At 39.4% G+C, this 26,093-nt stretch overlaps 2 protein-coding genes across 8 annotated transcripts; one reads left to right on the top strand and one right to left on the bottom strand.

The window, feature by feature from the left end:
• Positions 1-5,356: 5,356 nt before the first annotated feature.
• On the top strand, positions 5,357-25,688 carry LOC103697451 (protein disulfide-isomerase LQY1, chloroplastic). 7 transcript variants are annotated; one of them, XM_039126028.1, is made up of 5 exons: positions 5,357-6,334; positions 6,405-6,441; positions 10,128-10,200; positions 10,445-10,522; positions 25,325-25,565. In XM_039126028.1, exons 1-4 carry the CDS (start codon positions 6,032-6,034, stop codon positions 10,476-10,478), a joined length of 447 nt encoding a protein of 148 aa, XP_038981956.1. In that variant the 5' UTR covers positions 5,357-6,031; the 3' UTR covers positions 10,479-10,522; positions 25,325-25,565. The 7 variants fall into 7 exon arrangements, 6 of the variants coding, with proteins under 6 accessions (XP_038981956.1, XP_017696162.1, XP_038981957.1 ...); XR_005511748.1 differs by having other exon boundaries at positions 5,358-6,334; positions 10,445-10,528; XM_039126029.1 differs by having other exon boundaries at positions 5,361-6,334; positions 10,128-10,144.
• On the bottom strand, positions 18,061-20,354 carry LOC120110592. The gene has a single exon (XM_039126025.1). The coding sequence runs from the start codon at positions 20,222-20,224 to the stop codon at positions 19,685-19,687; it is 540 nt and encodes a 179-aa protein (XP_038981953.1). The 5' UTR covers positions 20,225-20,354; the 3' UTR covers positions 18,061-19,684.
• Positions 25,689-26,093: the final 405 nt, after the last annotated feature.

The following is a 26,093-nucleotide window of genomic DNA, read 5'->3' as shown; positions in this document are numbered from 1 at the left end:
GATTCTAAACAATTTCTTAGAAAGTTCTCAGGAATTTCTCTAGAATTGCTTTCTACAGAATTTCATGAGGCTTTGTCGTATCCCAGGGGATTTTCCACAAGCTCATTAACAAACTTATTTGAGTACGGGCAAATATCACCCTAAAGATAGCAATTTATGTGCCTCAAAGTCTTGAATTTTTCTATTATTTTTCTCCATTCAAACCACTCTTTTCGTAACAGTAGCTCACAATCCAACCCTGATAAGCCATAGGGTTAGAGAGGATCTTCTTATAAGGGTGGTGGTATTGATTGCTGGCTGCTATTATCATAATCTCTCGGCTAAGATATTTTTCCTCTTCTTGTGTTCTACATGAAAAGGCTTTGCATTATTTAGGAAGAAAATGATATGATCTAACTTGAGTTGATTCAGGAGAGGCTAGTTTAGTATCTTTCCTATGGGGGAGTGGGTTGGATGTATCTGATACAAACATGAGAGGAACCTTCCTATCTTGGTACAATTCCCGCTTCCATTAGGTTTCCTCCTTAGTACTTTAACTCATCCCAATTAGTCAACTTTTCGAACCCAACACATTCGAACTATGAAGCCGAAGCTTATTTGCTGACCACACTAGACCCCACATATCACACGGCTTTTTTTGGATTCTCGTTCGAAAGCCTTCGGATGAACCCCTGCCCCCCACAACTCCATACATATCTCCATCCAACCCACTCCCTCATGTTGATGCTAATGGGTCACCATGGCGATCTAAGATCACTGGTGATCCTAATCCTAGGGTGATCAAAGATTTTTGCATTTGGTAGGCCATGGTCCAATGATTAAAGATCCTCGAGTATCCATGAGTAACCTATTTGGTATACTATAGGAATCCAAGATCACTGGCCATATAATACCAAAAATATCTCTGACATATCTCAGATGGATTTTTTATATATTCTCAATTCTCATGCATCAAGAATGTAAGCAAATATGCTGCTTTTCATAATGGCTCTATCATTTTATCATAGACTCTTTTAGTGGCCCCTACCTTCAAAAAATTAGACTTTGTTCTGGTTCTATCAACAATATTCTTCATGATGTCAAGTTTGAACAAATTGAATTATAGTTAAATCCTTGTTGCATCAACTATTTGTAACATGTTCTTATTATTCTATTAAGACCATCATTACCCAACCCAATTGCCAAGGAATTTAGTTTCCTAGTTTGGGTCTCTTTCAAAAAATTTGTAGGAGTTAAGTACTGTTCACGGTGAAGAATTCAAGGTCCTTTCAAGACAGAACAGAAGTTAAATGCTCCTCCAGCTGGTTCAAGTTTCATTTTTGGCTTTACATCCATCCTAGGTAGGTCACTGATAGTTTACAATTATGTGAGTTTTAAATGCGGCTCTTTTGTCTTATGAACCATTGTGCATTAGAGCGGTCCTCGAGGTGGATTTCGTATTGCAATATTAGTAATTTTCTATAGTTGTCTATGATCTGTGCAAATCTAAGGGTGGGTCATCAGTTGGGAATGTTGAGAACATCTAGAGAGCTAGGTTAGACTGGTTTAAAATTTCCAGATATGGAACCAACTCTATTGGATCTAAACTTAGATTTAAATATGCATCCTAAACAAAAATTTCATGACATGTGTAGTAAGGAAGGGTACCAAGAATGGATTTTTTTACACGTCCCCACCAAGTTGGAAGCATTAGCATCCTGCTCCATGAGTGCATAGACCTGCCCTTGGGTCCTAGGCCTATATTGTCCTCCCTCTTGCTGTTGTCCTTCTTGAGGTGCTCGATTTGCAAGGGCTCTTTGAGAAGATTGAGGTGCATGATGCCTTTGTGGTTCTTTCCCACTAGAACAAATAATAGCCTTATACCCATCCTAATTGTATGAAAAACAAGTCTCTCTCAGCCATATTCAATCTCGCTTAAGATGAGGTCCTCCACATCTATTGCACTTAGTGGCATCCTGAGATTGTGCTCTACCTCTAGTGGCAACTTGATTTGGTCTCTAGTTCTTCAACCTGGAGGGTCTACTATTTTGACTATGGGAATCATTCGGCCAAGCCCTTTTCTTTGAACTCTTCTCTCTGGCAACTTGAGCATCATCGAGCCCTTTTTCTATCACAAGGCTTTATTAACAACTTTTTAAGTAGGTAGCTTGAATGTTGTAACTTGTTGCTATATCCAACCCCTAAGTCCATTCTCAAATTTTCTAGCTTGGTCATTTTCCACTGATATTAAGGTTAGCGCATATCAAGACATTTCTTCGAACTTTGTTGCATACTTGGCAACTGTCATATTGTCCTGCTCCAGACGATCAAACTCACAAAATTTTTGGAATCAGATACTTGGCAACCCCTGGAGGCCCTAAAAGACCTTTTTAAATTTTTTTCGAGTAAGGGGGCATCATTGGGATTGAGCTTCTCTTTCTCCATTTTCCACTAATCAGTTGTCTCCCCTTGTAACATGAATGTGCCAAAAATGACTTTCTTCTTATTAGGGCATCTTAAGGCTTGAAAGACCTTCTCTATATCCTATAGCCAACTGTCAGTCTCCATAGGATCAGCAATGCCCTTGAAGGCTGATGGTGCATGCTTTTTGAAATCTACCAAACTAACTCGATGCCCCAGCTAGACCCTAGTGCCCTAAGGCTGTTTTTGTTGCTTCTGCAATTATTGTTGATACAACACCTACTGCTACTGCAACTGCTACTGCAAGAACTATTGTTGCTACTGCTGTTGCATGAATTACTGTTGTTGCTACTGCTGTACGTCCACCATCCTCATCATGTTTGCCTTGGCAGCAATCTGCTGTTGCATCCCATGTCCACTCCCTCATGCCATATCAACCTACATATGCTTTCAGCATCATGAATATTTAATTCAGATTATTTAAGTATCGATAGTACATCTAACATGTCATGAGATCATTTTATTGTACACCCAGTTTAGTGGGTTTCTCCACTTATGCTTACTTTGAACCTAAACCCTAGAATACCTAAACCTTAAGCTCTAATACTACTTTTGTCATGCCCCGAGCCCATCACTCAGGTCGACCACATGATACGACCACATAATCCCTAAAGTGAAATCCTAGAAATCATGTAAGGCCTAAAATGAACAATATCCACATCATACCAGTAATTTAAAACAACAATTACAATCACCTCAATCCAATAAAACTACCATCATTAAATAATCAACTAGCTAAATTGCAAAAATTCAGATGTTTATTAATATCAAAAAAATTAGAGATAATTACTAACTAACTAATAGCTCTGCAACTTGAACTCCACGTCCTACCTGTCCGAAACTATGTACCCTGTGACTCTAAAATATAAAGAGAAATATGAGCTTTTTTAGGGAGTAAGAATTTCCAACCACTACACCATAGATGATAAAATAAGAAAATAACCAAATAAACAATTTTAGATAAAATGAATTCTATGGCAATACTCAAAAACTCATTCAAAATGAAATGCATATAAGCCATCATTATCCATCTTATCAAAGAAACACATACACACACACACATATATATATATTTCAAATTTAACCAATTATTCAATAACAGATTCATATGTTATGCCATCTATTTCTCATTTTTTTGATTGCCAAGTTTCGTAGAAATATTTTTTTAGCTTTGAACTAACTAAGTTTATGACCCAATATAAGACTGCTAAACAAAATTCCACACATAAGTTTGTGGAGGTTATCACATGTATTATCTCATGGAGGCCATCCCATGATAAGGTTAGTCCAAACCACATCTTATATATCTGATTTACATATTATCCTTATCAAATCGATTTCAATTGCACAATATATTTCTCACAAATTCGAGGTGTCATTGTTCATATAATAATGTTTTCAATATCTTATACAAATAATAATCATATGAGTATGTTCATTCTGAAAATTATATTTAACATATCAACTCATGCATGCAAAACCTAAACCATCGCTACAAATCTCACGAGGCAAAACTAGCGGTACAAATTAATGAATATGTATAAAATGGTGAGCTGGTGCAGAAATTCTTACTTTTACCGAAGATAGACTAAACATAATAATCACTGACCTCTATGGGCTAGGGTGCAGGTACCCTGGTCAAAACTTTCTTATATAGATGACTCTCCCCCTACAGAATCAAACTCAAGTTATCAAAAAAAAAAGTCATACCGTGGACTAGTAACCTAGATCGCCTACTGTTGTCCACTAAGGGTCCAACACTAAGTCCCTTGAATTCCTTCTACTAATTACCCAGGTCAACAAGAGGGAGAGGAAGAAACAATGATAAAAAAAAGAGGAAGGGAAGAGAGAGGTAGAGAGAGGAGAGGGAAAGAGAGAAGGAAAGGAAGAGAGGGAAGAAGAAAGAAACCTCTTCTCTCTTCATGAACGGGGAAGTTCATCTCCCCCTTCACCTTTAGTCAGAACTAAGGGCTGCCATGGTGGCCCAGCCCCAATGGCGGTGGCCATGGCTGACCTCAGCCACTGTCATTGCCAACGATGGTGGCCAGCCAATGCAAGGAAGAAGAGAGAAAGAAATAAGACAAAGAATAGAAGAAAATCCACACCAATCTCAACCAAGATCACGGCCGACCAACCAGGCCAACAGCTACACAGTCTTAAGGGTCCCAAACGAGTCGAAGCCAGCCTAATCCCACGACCGGCGGTGAAGAACGCGGGAGAAAGAGACCAAAATAGGGCATCCTTGTTTCAGATGAAATTCTGACGATTCTTCGGCCCAAACCCAAGCTTCGAAGGCTACATAACTAGGAAAAGAAGGAGAGAGGGCAGGACAATGCTTACCTCGGTCCAATGAGGCGATTCGGCAGCTCTTTCCGGTGAAGAATAAAAGAAGAACTTGAAGGAGGAGCTTGGGATCGGCAGCTTCCCTCTAAAGATTTGTGATGGGGTTTAATGGAGGAGAAAGAGGGTTTTAAATAGATGAAATTTTGTAAGATTTGGCCATTATTTGGATCACCTGAGGACTCTCAGAGTCCAGGTGACTCTCAGAGTCCGGCAGTATCGAGAAAGAAGGAAGAAGACTCTTAAACCCCATCGCGTGCAATAAGGGGGAGTCTTCTTAATTGAGGAGTCTTCTTCTACACCCCATCGCATGCAGCAACGAGTCTTCTTCTCCACCCCCATCGCGTGCAACGAGGCCCACTTGAATGCCAATGGACCTGGGCCTCTTCAGGCCGGCCCACTAACCCAAGGGCATAGAGATTTTGAAGTGTCAATCTATGCAATAATAATATCCACCTTGAACCACCTGCTTTGTGCAATTATCAACGAAGACTGGTGCCCTCGGCTGCTGCTATTTTCAGAACCACCTTCCGATCCTATTGCTCCAGTTGAAGATTGGCGAGACGCAACCAGACTGCAGCATGCTTAATGGATTCTAAATTGGATCAGACTGCAGCATGCTTAATGGAATCTAAATTGGATCGAAAGTCAGGTCTCGGCCGCTCGAGCGCCAAGACCTGGCCTACTACTACCTAAGGACCGTGCGACCCCACCTAACCCTGATCCTAGCAAATTGGAGCAACAGATGATCATCAGAGAGAGAGAGAGCAATGATCTTAAATTCCTTACTGATCTTCCATCGACTAAACTCCAACGACAAACCGGTATCCAAGAACTTCCCGATGAGAGACGTCACCCACCGTTCACAAATACCTTCGCAGTCTTCACCGGCGAGTACCACCACCTTTGAGAACCGTTGCCGCAAGTGAGCAATCTCGTCCTCTGGAACAGTTTGGCTCTCCCACCTGTACTGTCGCCTCCCTTGGGTTACCTGCGACTACTACTCTCTTTGGATGCCGCATTTTTGAGGACTTCGATTCCTTCGCCTTCGAAGAATAATGGTCAATCACCGACCGTTTTCCTGTGGGACTCTTTACAGCTGTTTATCGCTGCAGTCCAGTTCAGTGGTGGACGTGCGGTTTGGGGAACCGGGTGGTGACAGGACCGAGCTCAACCGAAAAAGCGAGCGCTCATCAGAGCTCCGCGCTTATATCTTCTCACTGCCCTATCCATGGCGACTTTCGCTTCTCCGCCGCGCCGCTTCTCCTATTTATCCTCCGCTTCTCCGTCTCCTCCTCCTCCTCCTCTTCCTTCCACCTTCCTCTCCTCTTCTTTGCTTCTCCCGGGGCACCTCGCCAAACCGGACGGCTTACGGTTCTTCTCCTCCTCCAAACCGGTGACCGCACCCCCGAGACCCCTCTCCCACCCCGCCGCATTCTTCTACGGAGAAGAGAGGCCTTTAGACACCCAGACGCTTCTCGTCACCGCCACTGTCCTCGCCGCCGTCTCCCTGTCCCTCGTTCTTGGTCTCAAGGTGACCTCTCTCTATACCCCTTGTTTTCTTCTTTAAGATTCTTTAATTGGACAAACTTAAATTGTTTCAGGGGGATCCGGTGCCCTGCGAGAGGTGTGCTGGCAACGGTGAGATCTTTCTATCCTATTAATTCTTCCATATCGATTTTTTGCTTATGAGTTTTTAATACCAACTTTTTAATGGAAGCCGAGAAACATAGTGTTTTCCGGTGTCAAATATGTGATTCATTTAGGTGAAATTTTGGCTAAGATAAAGTGAAATGATAGGGTACTCTTGCTGAATTCCTCTCTTATTTTTCTTGAAATCGAGATGGAATCTAGGCATGATGTTAGTAATCTATTATATTTGCAAATTGTATGTTAGTGTTATACAGATAAAATTTGAACCACAAATTAAGAATACTTTTCCCTCTTTCTTTTCTTTGTTTATTTTGTTGATTGGGTGTTGCTATGAGAGCTGTAGTGGCATTGAAGCATGGATATGTTATTGCTCTATAAATCCTTAAGATTATTACTGTATTTGGTTCATTTGGCTAACATTGCGATTCCTTTGTGAAGTATCATGAATCAACATGCTGACATTGGTCCCTCTTCCTCTTCCATATTGTCCACCTCCCCCCCCCACCTCCAACTCCAAAAATAAAGGTAAAGGAAAAGTGATAAATAATGTATTCGAAATTCATTAATGAAATTTAATAATGGTGGGTTGAGATTGTCTTATCTGACATTTTATTAGAAGTAAGAAAATACTTGATTATAAAACTTTTAGAAAGAGCCATAAGAGAGTGGTTCTAATTCATGTGATGGTGCAGAGAACATGCAATCACAAACATAGCAGGACCTGCATGAATAAGATTGTCTTTGCTATATAGGTGTTCCTTTTAGAACAGTTAAAATTGTTTAACTCCTTAACACTATTGTTTATTGTGTTGATGTCCTGTTTCTGATAAACAATCACCATGCTGAGAAAAAGAACTGGCAGTGGAAATACTTGCTATGTTAGTGAATGAGTTGGCTCTGGATAACAGTGAATTAATTGGCTCCAGATAACAGGCATACCAGCCTTGAAGTGCTCATATCCCTTTTGTAGATTAAGCATCTTTATTTTAATGCTACCATATTCCATCATGGCCAATATCACCTACTTTGAACCTAACTATTAATCTTACATCCGTATGTCATGTGCTACATAATATGCAAGTGGGTGTTATAAGATACTCCCTATCCCTGACATTAGAATCCACTTTTGCATTGGCTCCAGAATTTAATTCTCAACAATCAGATAATTATGTGGATCCAATTTTGCATTGGCTTTACATTTCTTGCATTTACAAAGTACTAGAATGCCCTCCCATTCGGTAATTCATGAGATCAAAGGAGGATGGAGGCTCAAATAGAAGGCTGGTTATCAATCAAATCTTTTGTAGTTCATCATATTCATCATACTGTATTTTCAAGTATAAGTTATATTTTGGATGTTTAATTTACATCAAAGTTATCATCTGACTAGTACACTTGTTTATAATCAATTTGCTTACCTTAAAAACTCGTGCCATTTGCATTATTACTAAATAAATCCTTTGAGATGTAAAATTATATCCATGATATTTTCATTTAAAAATATTCTTATGAACAAGGTTTGTTGTATCGATCAGTTTCAGAGCGTACCGCCCATACCATATTGGTATTAAACTGGTACATGGTGCGGGGAGTATACCGACACTCGATATGCTAAACAGGGTATTGTACCAAGCATATTGACACCTTAATAAGATGGTACCGATACGGGTTCCGGTCCGAGATAGCGAACTTTGTTTATAAATGTTACTATATGTCTATATTTAAAATATAGACAAACTTTACAGTATGTACACATCTAATACGTGGACAAATTTGCTAAATCAGTTATAAAAATGTTTGACAACCCAATTCAAGCAAAGCAACCCAAGTCTTGTCAAGTTAGCATGCCCGTTGATGCAGTAATTTATGAGACCATAAAAATATTAAGGGAGGAATATTATATGAGTGTATCAACACCTAATGATGTACATTATCTTAAAGTCATTAGTCATATTTTTCTACCAGATTCTTTGAAGCTTAAAAAAATTATATAAGAAGTATTAATATGTAATGAAATTAAGTGTGTATTTACATCATATGCTAAGCATTTCATAAATCCTTAATTAATTTATTCATTTTTAGTTACATCACATGAGCCCCAGCCAAACCAGAGACTGATTTGACTGCATATAAGCCTTCTTTTATCCATCTTTCTCTGATAACTTTAAGTTATATATAAACATCTTGAGCATATCTATATTGTAATATTGAAGATTGATAAAGGTTATTGAAGCTGGTTATTTATATTTAACCCCATTACCTTGTCAGTCATGATTCTAATATTAATTTCATTCTCTTTTAAATACATGTTTTCCTTGCATGACAATTATTATTTGATAGTATCTTTTCTGACTTACCCATAATTCTTTCATTAATTCTTCCTGCTGGGACTGGAACTTGGTTAGTCTCATCCTATCCTCCATTATAACTTCTGTTTTCTTCATATCAACTTTCTCTGTTTCTTTCAGATTGAATTGTGTCCAACTTGATGACATCTTTTTCATAGTACCCAAAGGCATGAAAGGGTCAAGGTACCATGTGTTGGTGTCATATAAATTTGGCACTGGCATTTACATGCCTTGCTGTGTTGTATAGTCCAAGTGCTTGACATGCACTGACACCAAGTGCACCTTACTAGCACATGCACTAGCATGCAGCTCTGCTAGATGCCAGTGAGGCGCCAGTATGGTATCTGCCAACCATTTTGACTGAAACTCTATTCCTTGAGCAGTTGGCCCAAATCCAAATTAGCAAAGAATAGTTGTAACTAAGTTAAACAATTACACTTGGCTATATCTGATAATGGAAGGTCATATGATGTGAGATGGGAGAGTTTAAGCGTGCTATGAATCATCACATCCTGTTGTTATATCAGAACTTTGTATTTGTTTCATCTTGTAAAACATATAGTCTCGCTTCTATAGCATAATGGTACTAAGAAATAAATGTTTTCCATAGGCCTTTGTTTTTCTCTATATGCTCTTTGCATAGCTCTAATAATGAAATTTTTTTTTATAGGTATTGCTTGCAAAAGAAAACTACATGAACTAAGGTAGGAAATGACAGAGCTAAGTGAAACAAAGAACCATACCACTGAGTCACTGACCATTTTGTCTATGACAAGACTTTTAAGTTTTAAGTATAAGATGCCCTAACATTTATGAATTGACAATAGAGGCCGAGACAAGGCTAGTTTTTGGACATGTGAATGGGGTGGATGATTTCATGGAAAATCAGGAACGCAAACAGCAAGGGAGATTTTTCTTTTTTGTTTCTTCCATTTTCCTGAAATGATTCAGAAGATTTCTTTTCTTTCTTTCTTTCTTGCTTGCTTGAACTTTTTTTATAATTTTAAGAAGGAAGGAGCCAGACAGAGAGATGCCTGGGCCTTTGGATTTCTGAATGGGGCAGATATTCACTTGGAAACTCCGGATTGTAGATGGAAAGGGAGAACTTTTTGTTTCTTCTATTTCCCTAAAAAGATTGAGAAGATTTCCCATTCTGTCATTTTTCCTCTTTTTCCCCCTTTTCCATTTTGCTTATGTGTAGATATCATGACATGACAATCAGAGTTTTTTATGTGGGGTAGATTATGTTGTTATCTTTTTTTCTTTATCTTGTGAAAAATGCATTAGCCTCATCCAAGATAATATGTTCCAATGATGATGCTACAGATCCCTGCATCAATGTGGTACGTATGATCTTTTTCAACTTCGATCACCATTTATCAGCAGATAACACAATGAGGTAGTTCATGCTTAGTGTTGAATATAGTTCATCTTGCATCAGTCACTTTTAAGTGTTGTTCGAGTGAAAAGTTGATTTTTACCTCTTAGTCTGTCCTAATGGGTTGGCTCAAGTAAATGAAATAAATGGTCTTGCACTATTTTGCACCATACTGGACATTATAATTCACATCACCTACATTGAGAGCCAGTTCAAGCTTTTCATATGAATAAGGAACTAAATGATGTTTTTATTTTCTGCATAGGTGGCACAAAGTGTGTCTTTTGCAACAATGGTAAAATGAGACAAGAAACTGGGTTAGTTGATTGTCGGGTTTGCAAAGGTGCAGGTATTCTTTTCTCGCTTAATTTTTTTGCTGCTCCATGTATAAGCAACATAGTTATGACTTACAAATGAGTCGCTACTACTCTCCAAACTCATTTATCTTCAACTAACATGACCTGCTTTTTGTTTTTTTCAATATGTTTTGTGTTCAGGAACAAAATGTAGATGGATAATTAAATATCAAGAACCAGAAACACCAATAGTCCAGAAATTAAATATCAAGAACTCAAGCACCAAAATAATTAATATTCCAAAATATTTAAGTATCTAACTTTATATTTCAATGTCAAACTATCAAATTTCTCAACACTATATAAATGGAAAAACAATTAAAGCTACTAAGTCCTCAATTTATAAGCTATCGCTGAAATCATTGCTACATCAGGAATCTCAGTTCCAAAATTCAATTTAAACACTTCATAGAAAGATAGCTTGTCTCTCCAAAACTACAAAGGATAAAACAAGGAAATAATCATTTTCTGCAATTGTTGACAAAACTAAAATATGAAGCCAATCTCCTTCCAAGCAGCCTTTTATCAATCTAATCAGCTATTCATCTACAGCAGTTGCTAGAAGCCTTATCTCTAATATCTGTCTATGATAATAGGGAATAGTAGGCAAATATTTATAATGCACCAAATAGAGTCAAGCTAAAAGACTGAAACCTCGACATCAAAATATATTTTATTTTTATTTTTCCAAGTAATTATCAATGTGCTGGAGTTTACTTCAATATTTGAAAGAGGACTCAATTTCAAATAATTCACCCAATTATTACTATTTATATATTAATAAATATAGAGTTAGGCCAAAATATCCACATACTAGGTATAAAACAGACTCGTATTGGTTGGCCCCATGTGCATAGCATCCGTTGATTTAGGGCACACATTTAAATAGGCTCCCCACCAAATAAGGCACATAACTCTCCATAATTTGGGGCAAAATGGAGCATCAAAGCTAGGGTAGGCCGAACCGGACCGAACCACTCGGTTCGGCCCCTACCGAATCGACATGGTGGGAAATCGGATCGGTTCGCCTATTGGAATCGGTTCCGGCCCTGAACCAGTCGGTACGGTTTCGAACCGACCGAAAATGCTCGAACAGGACCGAGCCGGCAAGAACCATTCGAACTTGGTGCGAACCATCTAGTTCGAAATCGGGCCCTCTGCTTCTTTTGTTAAAAACAAGTCTTGGAAAGGCCGAAGACCTTCCCAATAGTTTGTTTTGGAAGTTCCACCGACTTTTCCTTTTTCTTAATTTGTAAAATCACACTGATTCAGCATAATTGAAGGAAGATCCAAACCTAAATAAGGCGTGCCTCATCTTTCCTATCTTATTCCTTCTATTTTTTCGCTTGAAAAAATAACTTAAAATTTACAAAATAAGGAGAGATCATGCTAAATTTTTTGATTTGGCCATGATTTTATTATATGTTGTGTATGTATGGGTGATCTACACGATACATAAAAAATTTTAATTTTTGGATTATATATAATTTTTAAAAATTAAAAATATATTTTTGTATTAAAAATATATTTTTGTATTAAAAATAAAAAATATAAAAAAATAAAATTAGAAGTGTATTTAAGGGCATGCAAGCTACTCTCCAGCAAAATTTGGTATCCATTTATTCAAGATTTGATGCGATAATGCACATAGTGGCCTGGATCTAAATTTGAAAAAAATTGAGAAATAAGTAGCCTTTGATGCATACCCACGAGCCTCAAAAAGTATATAGATGAAGAACTTCTGGCCGCTCTTTATAATGTGATTTACAAGATGGATCTTGATCCAGAAGTCGCGGCTCTATGTTTAGAAGAGGTAAGTAAACTTAAGTGGCATATATAAGTTAATTGGTATCTTCAATTATTAATATATTACAATATGGTTCTTTTTTATAGACCAAGATATTTAAAAAGAAACTTGACAGCTTTGGAGTCTCGGAATCTATCGTAAGTAAGAAAAGTATGAAATCATGTATATTATACATCAAGAGGATATTTACTTATGGTTGGATGGTTACTAATATGATATTATCTTATATATAATTTTTCAATATTTTTATAGCTGAATGGTAGATTGATTTTGGTTTTTCCGTAAAAAATTTTAAGCAGCTAGCTATCCATTCCAAATGGTTTCCTCGAGTGGCTGTGAGCGCAACTAGTCCACCTTCGCCCTCATCCACAGCAAGCAGAGAAACTGTTGACATAGAAGCACATCAATGACCTTGTATATGTTCACTACAATTTAAGGTTAAGGTTGAAGTGCATTCAAAAGAAAGTAGAGCTAAAGTACGCAGATCTAATCCATAGTGCTTTCGTTGATGATAAGGATGATCCTATGATCGAATGGCTTGTAGGCCAGCAGCGGAAGCCGGAGCTTGATGAGCGAGGATCGCCTCCATGACCAGCTAGTTTCATAGCCAACGAGGCTAGGGTCGATACTAAGCAATAGACAGAGAGCAATATTTCACGCATCTTTGTAGCTGATTAGCCACAGCTACAAAGAAGCCGGTTACCACATGACTCCTTATCCGAGACATCCTCTCAGAGATATGATTGAGAGATGCTTAGACGAGACCACTACGCTATCCGGTCGACTTAGTCAGAAGGAAGACATACATCCTTCCAACATAGCCGGATAGTGAGGGGCACGAAAGGTAAGTCGGCATAGAGTGGCACGAAGGATAAGCAGGCAGCAAGTGGTACAAAGAGTAAGCAGGCAGCGAGTGGTACAAAGGGTAAGAAGACAGTTGCCCAGCACACCAAAAAAAATAAAAGGCACCTGCACCCTTAATGGAGAGTGTGGAGGAAGAGCCAATTCACTCAGATTCAGAGACCAAAAGCAGCAGTTCTAGTAGTCATGGATCTGTTGGCCAGAGAGAGTGGAGGATATGAGACTACCATTTATGAGACAAAGCCACAAGGTGGTTTTCGATTCACTAGTAAGTCTCAATTTATGCATGCTATACAGGATAGGACCACAATGCATGATCTGGTAGCTCGTGAGGATCCGATTGCATATAGGAGACAGGCTCCTCTAAGTCATTCAGGAGGACACGATGCAGCTGTAGATGATCTCGTACGTGGAGTAGGATCTATAGACATATCAGGTTTTAAGTCGTATACTGGATCCTATTATCTGCAGCCACAAGTAGCCTATAACTCATATGGATACAGATACGAATATGGTGCGTCTGAGGCATCTTCCGGTGGCTACTATCTTACGCAGTCTGAAGCATCTTGTGGGTTGGATTTTGCTACGAGCTTATTCGAATAGGCTCCTTCACAGCTATTTTATCAACTAGTTTATCAGCCAGAGCATACCTCTCAGAGCCAGAGCTTCAATGAGAGATCTGAGAGTGCTTACAAGTCGGAGCGTATTCCTTATGGGATAAACATATAATATTACAATGTTAGAGGGGTGAGCTGATGTGCTTCTTGACTATGCTAATAATCTTTATATCTACGAGAGGCATCGTCACTTGACGAAATTTTAGATATTGGTATGTATGTTGTCCTTTAAATATGTGTAATTGATTATATTATTTTATATTTTTTGCCTCACTACTTGATTTGAGGATATTTCATGTTGTTTCTTGTAGCATGCAGCATCTCACTAATCATTTTTTATTTTGTATCATTTTAAAAAAATAAGATGCATCATTTAGGTTAAACTGGAATTATAGAAACATCAAAAAATATAAAAAAATTAAAATAGTAATAAAAAATTAAATTAGACTTAAAATTATTGAAAAAATTTAAAAAGACTGATTACCAATTAAATCAACTTAAAAAACTTCAAAAAAAAATGGGTGTGTCAGTATGGAACCAGCACACCCAAGCATACCGTGTGTCCAGGACCAAGCATAGAGATCAATTGGAGACAACTATCGTCGGGAAGGACGGTCTGTCCTAGAACCAATAAGAGCAGAAGGCAAAGTAGTGTCATTCCACTGGGCTAGAAATATTGAAGAGTAAAAGAATAATGAGCTCTTTCATCCACTAAGGCATCATAAGAAAGATAGGCGGAAAGATATGTTGAAAGATGCCGCCTTGAAGTTGGTGAAAATTGGGCCGTAGATTATGACCATAGCTTTTCTCGCAGCACCGAACTCTAAGTGAGTGGTTCTTCACGAAGAATTGTTGGCATTCCTCCAGCAGGACTATAGGATAACAAAAGTCGAAGTTTATGAATGAGGTTCGACTTTCCACACCAAAAGTCTCTTCTTATCTTGTCCCAAGGCAGATCCAAAGCCAGTGGCTTACCTAAGAGCAAGCCCGCTAAGCATTGTTGCTTTCTATTCTCGCGCAGATCTTGAATCTAAAACACTCGTTAATACTGTTTGGAAAGTAGCGTTGTATTGATCTTCTTTTTTCCCGGACAGGCTAAAGGTAGAATGGGCCTCTGTGCTTACTTCTCTCATCGGGCTTCGTACTATTGACGAGTTTGGACTTGCACCTATTGCTGAATCGAAAGAAGCTTTCTTCTATAGCTTGACTTCACTTGTCACATTTCTCGTTTTGTTGCACTCCCCCATTAGGAAAAAAATCTATTTAAATGATGGCGGGATGTAAGGCTCTGGTTCTGTACAAACTATTAAAAAAATGTATTAACTACTCTAAAAAAGTTGTATTGAACCAGGGTGTCATCATTCTTTGAAAGAGTAATCTTCTTCCTTTCCTTCTCTGACCGATCAAGATAGCATGTAATTCATTGATCTGAGGGACGAGATATAGTATCTAACTCAAAACAACTCTAAGATTTCGTATAATTGTGATGTTCCTACAAACGTGCGGCCTTCCTTTGAGATTGACTCCATCTTCCCACCATGCTGTAGTAGGGCGAAATCTCTGATAGGTGCTGGTTCTCTTCGTCCCAATTTGAGGATCGCTGTGAAGCTCTATTTTTAAAACGTAGAATAAGCCGTTCTTTCTAATCCCAAGTACTCGGCCCTAAGGGGTCGGAAGGCCCCATTTCCCTACCAAGATCTGGCCATATAATGAAAGTTGTCATGCTCTTTCGAAAAGAGGAGATTTTGGTCTTAACTTCATGCCCATCAAATTTTTGATATTTGTAGACAAGGAATAATGGACTTTTATTTGTCTTGCCATTCTGTCTAGTGATAGAACAAAAACTAACAAACTGGTTCATTCTTTTTCCATTACATCAAACAAAAATGAGCAATTCTAATTCTATAAGGTTGAATGACCATTTGGTAGTTTGATTGGTCATTGGCTCTACCACCCCTTCATATTCTGTATCTTGCTACTTCTTTGCTTGCTTTTCTTGATCAAGCTTTTCTGTACTTAGCAAAGAGGTAGTAGCATTTGGGGTGGAAAGAATTTCGTTTTTCGGATAAGCCAGCACAGCTCTTGCTTGCTGTCTACATGTGGTAGGGCCTGGTCAACTGCCCGGCCACCTTTTTAGCTCATCTCTTGTTAACGCTAGCACTTTTTAATAAATGATGCCATCTTGCGAAGTGAAGCTTAATCTCTATTCATTAGTTCAGCGCTAAGATGTAGAACTGGATCGTATATAGGTCAAGAAATCTTCAATTTGGAATTCTTTTTTTTATATTGCAATCCTTCTTAGTGAGAAATCACTCTAAAGACTATGTAGGGGAATGCACTATGGTGACTCAATAAAAGAATTTATTTGACACTTTGTAAATGAAACTTTCATTCAACTATAGTTGAGAGGAAACAAGTCTCAGCAGGCACTAAAGGGGAAGCTTAGAGATGGAATGAAAATATAAGAATAGAGGAGTACGTGGGGGGTGAAGTAAACAAAACTCTAGCAATATGGACCAGACCAGCTTCCTATTCATTCGTTTATAAGGATGCTCTTCGGCTGGTCAATAGGGCACATCGCTTTCCCTTCTGTAATAGAGTTGTTGTAATAGGCGTGCTTGGCTAACGAATAAAAACCTTGGTCCACTTTCATTGGTCTAATCCGGCCATTGCTTATCTCTTTCTTCTCTATCGGTGAATTGGGGGCAAGAGTGCACCAATAAGAGGAGGTGAAAAAGCAGTATGTACGTCGCTTTCGTTCTTTCCATTCAATATATCCTCTCCTCCAGTAATATGTCCTCCAACCCTGCTTGCTCATCTAGAAACTCTCACAAATTCTCCTCCAGCTTGGATAGCGAAGTAAGCAATCAAAGGGCTGACATTAGCAAGCGCTCATACCATCCTTGCTTTCTCGATATCAGTAATTAAGGATCTATCCTCCTTTTACTAGGTGCAAGCAAAAAAAAGGAATATCATTTCAATAATATCCTGCCAATCAGTAAAGGAATAGTTCTATCATTAATGATATATCGAAATATCTATTTTTTCATTCAAGGTTATGGAACTTTAGTAAAGTCTTCCGTCAAGGTAGCATTTGCCTTCCCGGGAATCAATCCCTTTTGGAATTGGATAAGGCTCCAGTATCAACTGATAAGGAGCTAGGTCCAATAGCACTTCCCGTCTTTTCAAAAATCTCCCCTATCGCAGCAGCGGCACTCGAGTTCTTACTGCCAGGTGCAATAAGTATGCCATTTCCAAGCTTCCTTGTGAAGCGTGCGTCATCTCTTGTCTGAATTGAAGGCATCTCAATTACTACCTAAGGCCTCTCCATCCTTGGTTTATGTCTGATTCCATTCTCCCTTGCTTGAACTTTCTTCCATCCTCCGCTTTTGTCTACTTCCTTTTTTCTATCATGTGTAATTAATGCCCATCTTCCATCTCTTCCTGGTCCAAAAAAAAACTTATGGAATAAGTTTCGTTGATTTTCTTTCTATAAAGCTTGTTCAGTCCCTCTAATAGAGTGATTACTAGTGATAAATGAAAAATGGAATAATTTGTTTTCTTTTGGGCCTGATCTGCCCATTCCTGCTTTTCTTGAATCTTGTCATTGGGAGTGGCAACTCTCTCAATCAACTTAGAGCTCTCCCTTGCTTCCTTCTTTGTTCTGGTAATCTATTTAAGTAGTTATTAAAGTACTTGTAGCCTCTAGCCTTGAGTTCTCGTCTATCTATCTGTATAGGTCATCCATCCCTTGCAATTCAATTGGGACAACGGTCTTAGACTCTTCTTTCTTCTGATCTGTCAGCAAGTCTTTATCTTCTTTCTTTGGTCATCTATCCACGAATTTGTTGGAAAGGCTCTTTCTCTTTGCTGTTTCAATCGGTCCACGAGTACCCTCTCTTGCTTACTTGTTTACAAAGAAAATCAAGGTTTTCTAAACGTTTTGACTCCATTCATTGGTATGCATGAATCACATCCTTGGTCAATCTACTCCTGCCATACCAAGTGCTCAATCAGTAATATGACAGGTTTCTTGACATGAAATACTACATCCTTTGCCTCTAAGCTCTCTCCTTTCTTTCCGGCATGAGGGACTGAGTCTTTATGCTTTCCTTTGTTTAGTTAGTACGAATATGCCAGTTCTCTCATTCAGATTGGCTTCTACACTTTCAACAACTACACCAAAGTGGAAGGGCCACTATCTCGAGCCGAGCTCCGTGGGCTTTTTTGTTCACTCTTGAAATACTGAAGGTCGCCCTAGAAGTCAAACCAAGTAGTCGCCCGTCGAGGCAAGCCCTACTGAAGTACCAAACCCTTAAGCGAGAGGGCCAAGGTTCTTTGTTGGCGTCTTGCGTAACAAAGGCAAGATGAAAGGCGGCGGGGACTCATTTGCTTGCGACTGAAGGAAGTAGGGCTCCTATTGAACCGAACAGCCCCCTATTAACATAACAAGTGAACAGCGCAAAGCCTACAGATTGATAGCTTATCTTATAGGCATTGCAGATGGAGAGCTTAGCGTTCGTGGATCTTATATTCTAGTCGCGAGCAGAGAGAGCGTACCACCTTTGATAGTTGTCGTGTTGTAGTCGGTCCTAAAGGGTCGACAAAACCTTAAGAATGTAAACCAGCAAAAGAATGAAGCTGCATTCATTTCTTCAACTTGACACGCGTCGAATGGGAAGGAAGGACTGACTCTCCGTCTGGCTTGGTCTCGCTCTTGTCCAATTTCCTTATCCTTTAGGGGCAAGGTCGGAGTAGTAGGCAAATCAAATTTGATTTGTTGCATGCGGACCCACTTGTGAGACTGAAGAAATTGAAGCTAAATGACAATCTGAACCTACTTGCTTACAGGATCCTTAAGGAACTGTGGACTTTTGCACCTTTCTGTCTAGCTTGAGTTATCTGATAGTTCTCTCTCCTCGGCAAAGTGGATAGGAAAGAGTCTTGCTTCCATTCCACTAGCAAAGAATAAAGAGAGTGACTTTTTCTTTTGAGCCGAGCTCTCTCTTAAGCTGACTTGAAAACTACTACAGTGGTACACCCCTCAGAGATATAGGGACCACCATGCTCATCCACTTTCTTGATAAAGGACTTGATGCATTTTTTTTTCCTTGTCGTGGAGACTAAGACATATCAAAAAGATCTATTACTAAAAGGAGATTGGGATCATCCTGTGGTTACCGGATGATGGGAATAACAAAGCAGAAATTTTGAAATGAGCACGGAATGTCTATAAATGAATTCTCTCATTATTCGTTATTTTTGGATCTTTCATTGCATTCACTTACAACCATGGTTTATTGTGCTGCTACCGGGCACCGTACTGTCGGGCCGGGCCTGTACCGACACAGTAGAGGAGGCAGGAGAGAGGGCGAACGGGAGAGGAAAAGAGAGAGAGAAGGAGAAGAGAGGTCGGCAGAGGATGGTGGAGGCCGGTGCCAGGGTAGAAGGCGAAGGCCGCGGTCGGACCCCTGTTTCGAATGAAACAGGAGACCTGACCGTGGCTTCCGTCTCCTGCCTGGGCGCTACCCTCCGCCGGCCTTCCTCCCTCCCCACTCGCTCTTTTTTCCTCTCTTTCCTTCTCCTTCTCCTCCTCCGGCAACGACGTCTCGATTCATTGCCGGAACCATCCCAGTCCGCTGCTGGTACGGCTCGAGACATCCCAAACTAGGTGGTTTGGGACGGTTCCATCGACCCTGCTTACAACAAGAAAGAACAACCAGCGTTTGGTGCGATACCTGCATTTTGGTGCATTCTTATTCCTTTCCTTCAACTTTTGTTCATTCATTTTCTAAACAACTTATCCAATTACAACGTATTAACCGCTAATGCACCTTTCTTTTATCAAATTTCAGGGACATGGTCTAATCATGAGGGTAGTATTTTATCATGGTGTTGGATCCCTTTTTTTTATGGATTCCTTCTTTGTTACCGGGGTCGACCCCAAAGCCATAATGTCTCAAAACGAAGAGGCTATAGAGAAACTTTTCTTTTTTCCTTTGTCTCGAACTTCGTGAAGAACTCCATTCTATCTCTCCAACAAAAAAGTGGGGCTGCGCCCCAGTTGTACACTCCCTTCGTTCTACGAACCCTTGTTGATTCTGAACTTCGTTCGCGAAGGAACCGGACTTTTGACGGGCCAGCCCTTTTTTATGCGCCGCTTTACCCTGGAAGAAAGATGAGCTTTGCTCTTTTGGGTGTTGGGCACGAGATGAAAAAGAGAGAGCTTCGTCTATCGAAGAACAGCGGATTGACGGAGCTCTTGGCATTGCTTTGTTTTTCTCTCCTTTCCTATCAGCGAGTTCCGATCCTTTTGTTCGAAATTTCTTCGTTCGTACCGAACCGCTTGCAGAATCAAATCCTGTTCCACAAGATCCTCTATCAGCTATACATCCTCCTCGCATTTATGCCGGAGACGTCGCCAGTGCTATGGGCTTTGGCTTATGTAGATCAAAAATGATGAATGGGATTGTGGCACTCCACTCGCCGCCAATGCGGAAGGATGCCGCCGAAAAGAATGGAAGGCTGCTTCGCTCTGCTGGATGCGTCGGATCCCATATAAGAAGCTCGCTCTTTACCCGATCATTCAAACATTTTGTGGGCGGCGCACCTGCTCTATTGTTGCGTAGCAATAGAAGCCTGCTCATGCTGCTTCGGCGGCGCTTTTTCGCCTTCTCTTCGCTCTGGACAGGAGCGCTAATGGACACGGGGAGGGAGCAGGCGAAGCGTGTCGTTCGTAATGGAAAGAAAGAGACCACGACTTCGCCTCTTTGTTGGACCGCCGGCGCGAACACAGTGGTCTCTGACCAGGACCAGGAACCAATTCGAATTTGGATCTTGACATGTCGGTTGTTTTTAACCGTAGGCATCTCGCCAGGAAGTTGGTGGGCTCATCATGAATTAGGTCGGGGTGGCTGGTGGTTTCGGGATCCCGTAGAAAATGCCTCTTTTATGCCTCGGGTATTAGCCACAGCTCGTATTCATTCAGTAATTCTACCCCTTCTTCATTCTTGGATCTCGCTTCTTAATATTTTAACTCTTCCATGCTGTGTCTCGGGAACCTTTTCGATACGGTCCGGATTGCTAGCTCCCGTTCATAGTTCTGCTACAGACGATACACGAGGAAGATTTTTATGGCGGTTCTTCCTTCTAATTACAGGCATATCTATGAATCTTTTCTACCAGATGAAGCAGCAGGCATCGGTCCGTAGAACCTATAAAAAAGAGATGGTTGTGGCGCGAAGTACTCTTGTGCACCTACGTCACTCGGCTCGCGCGCAACCTCGCCCCGTTATGTTATGGAAGAATTTAGCTTATTGCTGGGCTGGTTATGCAGAACTAGCAATTAGCTGCCGGATTTCATCCTGCCCGTAGCACTTCGGAAGTCACTGTGGTGTCCCTGAATGTAGAGCAGTCTGTGACGGAACTTTGATCAGTATATTATTTAGAACTTCGGAAGATGGTCAAGGTAGCTTGCTTCCAAGCCACTGCACTAGATGCGCATGTAGTCGTAGCAGCAGTCCTGCCGGTAGCAAAGTAGCATAGCCAAGAAAGCCGGTTTCAGCCGCAAGCAAGTAGTCCAGTAGCCAGAAAGCTAGCAGCAGCAAGGGCAGTGAGCAAGCAAGCGGTAGCCAAGGATAGGGCTTTGAAGCGGTAAGTTGCGGGGTAGCCAGGCCCAGTAGGCAGAGCGGTCCAATCAGGCCAGTCAGGGAAAAGTCCCGGTCTTTGGATTGACCCACACCCTTTTCCTTCCGTTCGGTGAATCAACCTTGGCATTACCTAAATGAAATATCCAATTCATAGAGAAAAATGACTCCGCGGATTGGCTCCCTTTCTTAACCTCGCAATGAACAAAATGAGACGTTTGCTTGCTTCACCGCCAACAAAGAGGCCCACTAGGATGCTCTCTTGGATTGGGTATGGGAAAGGAGGCCTATACATCCACTTTCATAGCATAGCTGGTGTGTTACTGGAATAACTGCTTTATTACTTTGTATTGTCTCTTAGCAACACCTTATCAAGTAGTTGTTCTTTTAAGCTTTCCTTTGTGTTGTGACTTCTTTCTTCTCTACAAATGGTAGAGCCACAGGTCAGTAGAACAGGTGTATCGTTTTCATAGCAGGTTCATTGCAGGCATAACAGTTGTATGGCTTTTCCAGCCGCTTTATATATAATATAGTATAGAAGGAGAATGCTTTCTAGCTATACAGCAGTTATATGACTTTCATAACGTTTAGTAGTTGTCATGATACGTAGCTAGGGAGATGTTAGACCATCACATATGGCTCAAAGCCCTAGCGTGGTCTTCAATTCACCGCATAGTCCCAGTTCACTCATGTCATGTAGGACAAGGACCATGGTGCATGACTGAGAGACTACGAGAATAGCATTGCGTGCAAAAGATGGAGTCCTCGATGATGTGGTGGATACAAAGCTGCTACAGATGACATAGTACGTGGGATAAGATCCCTCGACGTATCAAGTTTAGAATCCTATATGGGATCCAATTACCCACAAGTCAGATACTTCCTTGATGGATATGTTGCTTTGAACACGACATCTTTCAGTGGCTACTATCCTATGGAGCCTGAAGCACCTTACAGGTCAGAATTTGTTGTTGGCATATTCGGATGGATTGCTCCACAACTATAGTATCGGGCAGATGACTCCTCCTAAAGTGACACCATAACCCACAGTACGTACAAGAAATATCTAGGCTACGTACCTTATAGTGGCCCGACAGGCTTGCAGAACCCGAAGGGCATGTGGATAGAGAATTGGGTTAAGTCCCCTGCATACGAAGATGACCTTGACATCAACAAGAGATATTGCTACTCCATAAGATTTTACATACCGGTATGTATTTAAGTTAACTTTGCATTCTCTATTTTATTGAGTTTCTTTATGAATATAATAATTTACGTACTTTAATTACATTTTAATTACATTTATCATTGAAATTATAGTCATTTTATAGACAGAAGACATTAAAAAAAAGGATAATATATTAAAGAACATCAAAGCACCTCAAAAAACATCAAATTAATGTTTAAATCACTCAAAATCTTCGCAAAACATCATTGAATATCAAAAGTCTTTGAAAAAACAAAAGAATTGCATGCCTGTTTGAAACTGGCACGACTAGCCATAACAAGTGTCTACAGTACGATACCGATAGCTGACTAGTACATGCCCTGGTTTCGATTCAGCCCACCTTGGTCATGTATATAACTTTGACCTCAAAATATTTGCGACATAGACAAAACACCAAAGCATATTGAAATCACTTTAACTTGTATAAAAAAGTTCTAAAATTTAAGTAACAACATATTATGAGCATTAGTTTTGATTGTCTCATTAACAAGTGTATAAATAAGATGTCAGATCTAAAATTCTCAAACTAAATAAAAATAAGTTGACAATTAAAAAAATTTATAGATTTATAGAATTTCATATACAAATCTGATTTTTTAATATAAACACATGATGTAAATTGTTAATAGCATAGCAGAGCAAAGCACATTGAGAAAACAAGAAAGAATAGATGGTCATGAATATCCAATTATACCTCTTACTTCTCTTGTACGCTAGCTACTGATAACCTCCAAATAAGCTCAAATGGCTCTCAATTAAGTCCTAGAAAGAGAATCATTTAAAACTATATTCATTAAATAGCATTAAAATTGCCTACTCAAACTAACTAGCTTTACTACTTTAAGTATTATGAGTGGTATGTTGTACTGGTCGGTACCAGTCGGTACCAGACGTACCGTACCCATACCGATGGGTACCGGTATCGGTACATCATTGTCGGTACGTCTGGCGTACCGCATACCGTACCGTACCGACACTCGGTATGCCTATCCTAGTGTGGCACCGGTACGGGGTTCGGTACCGGTACGGCGAACCTACTATTATCCCTCATCATGGCATCCCTTAAGTAAGTCTTTATATGTCCAATGGTGATTCATCACAATCTTAAACAGTCCCTAGGCCTCTAGGCAATCAATGCCCACATATGAAAATGATTAAGTCCATTATTATTACAAAGTTGCACTGTTGGTACCAAAGAAGTTTGCTTGAAAAGTTGGCCTAGAAATAAATTTTTTTTATTTAATTAAATCTGGGAGTAATTGGCATAGAGGCCTTCACTCCATAAAAATTTTGGTTTATATTCTGTCTAGCTGAGGTACAAAAAGGAAATCCTTATTCAGCCTTCAGGTATACTACCCTGCAGAAAACTACTCCAAATAAATATAAGATAATATCTTAGAAAGAGAATTAATTCTTGGTACTTTCCAGATTTAAAGTTCTATATGTTAACCGAATAGATAAAAAAAAATAATTACAAAATCAAACTTTTGGTTAACCAGCACAAGGGTCCAACCAAATACATTTAGCATTGCCTACAATAGGTACCAATCTAATTTCTACTTGGAGAATCCTAATAGCTGAAGCCCCTTTTTTCTTAAAAAAAAAAAGATCAGAAGAATAATCCTCTCAATAAATTATGAAACAATGCATATGTTACCTCTACAAGATTTTCTTCTTTCAGAGGCCAAGATTTTGTTCTTCCCCTTGAATCCTTTGTAACCCTTATTCCTTCTTTTTTCTTCTCCCAGTGGCCAAGTGTTCCTCCCCTTCTTTTCCAATGAAACACAAAAAAAAATAGCCTTTCCTGGGATTTCTCTTAAATTTACAATTTGTGCAAAATAATAAAATATCAGGTTGGGTTCAATGATAACCCGTTAACCCATTATAATCCGCTATAACAGGTCTGCACAGTAGGCCCAACTTCAAAAATTCATAACTTGGTTATTTTAAGTCCAAATATGCCAAAATTTGTCTAGTCTTCAAGATCCTGAAGTCTACTTTCATATAATATTGGTGTTATTTAAAAATTCTACACGGTTTTTGAGTTATGGTCAATCAAAGCTTGTTTTATTGAATTCTCAGTATGTACCACTAAATTTTAAGTTCTAGTCTAATGCAACTAGTTCTTTGTAACCTTGATAAACACAAAATTAACTACATTTACATAAGAATAAATACAAATAAAATAAAATCAATAAAATAGATAATGTATAATATTATGTGTAGAAACATACAGGATGTCGCAAGTTTAGTTGGATTTCCAAGCAAACTGTTTCAGTTTGAAAGTGTTCAAGCTTTCTGCTTAGATTAATTTATAGCTTGCCCCTCCTCTAAGATCCTGAGATGTTAATTAATTTCTGTAAGTTAGCGGGCAACTTATTCTGCTCAGACTGTTTAAGATACTTGGCTTCTTCCAATGTTGCTTTGCTACATAATTTGGATCACAATGCTTCCTTGGTGATCCTCTCTATTCGTGATACTCTTTGCGAACTTGTGTCTTGTGATACCATGAGCTATGTTTGCTACTTGTCTTGCTCAACTGACTGAAATATTTATGAGCTATAGCTAATAGATTTACTCGAATTTGTATGGTTGCTCAAGGTCTCTGATTGCTTGGTGACTTCATGTAGGTCTGATACTATGTAAAAAGTGCGGTGGTTCTGGATATTCCAGGCGTTTGTAAGCTGTTGATGGATCATTAATCTTAACTTGCAATTTGTAGCATCTATTGCCTGCAGCCAAAAAGATCTGCTGAGAAACAGGTCTCAACTTGATTATGCATCAGTTACTCTCTCCTCAGAGGCTCAAACATTCTTCAAGTTGTTTCATACATGCAGCCAAAAGAGGACCAAAGAGAGGCAAATGGAAGAAATGTAACCAAATTTGCACATGTTATGGTTGTAATTGATGTTCCTACTTGTAGGTGCATGTTGATTATACTGGTAAATTTATCAAATAATTTTTTACATGGAATTAACCCGCTTCTTTGTTAGATATTGGGAGGATCCTGCTTATTTTGCTTTACTAGAATTCTCCACAGAATATTTCGTACTTTCAGTATAACTTCTTCTGAAATTCATGTTAAGTGTACAGCGGGATGACAACAGAAGTGAAAACATTACTTCAAATAGCTTATGCTTCTATTAATTCGGTAAACGTCAAATATATCAACTCAACTATAACTGTTCTCAACTTTTAGAACTGACATCAGGATTCAGCTACATTCCTAGATATGATGCTTGCTTTTCTTTTGAAGAATGATATTTGATTTCTGATTGAAGTGGTATGGTTAAAGACACAATATACAGCTAACTGCTATTTGGGCAAACAGAGGAAGCCATTCTGTTCTTTGGATTTAGAATGACAATGAAATGACCAGCGAACTTTAGTGTCAGATGG

The sequence above is a fragment of the Phoenix dactylifera genome, chromosome 4 (assembly GCF_009389715.1).
Source record: "Phoenix dactylifera cultivar Barhee BC4 chromosome 4, palm_55x_up_171113_PBpolish2nd_filt_p, whole genome shotgun sequence".
Lineage (NCBI taxonomy): Eukaryota > Viridiplantae > Streptophyta > Magnoliopsida > Arecales > Arecaceae > Phoenix > Phoenix dactylifera.
This window is presented reverse-complemented; position numbering and strand designations above follow the sequence as displayed.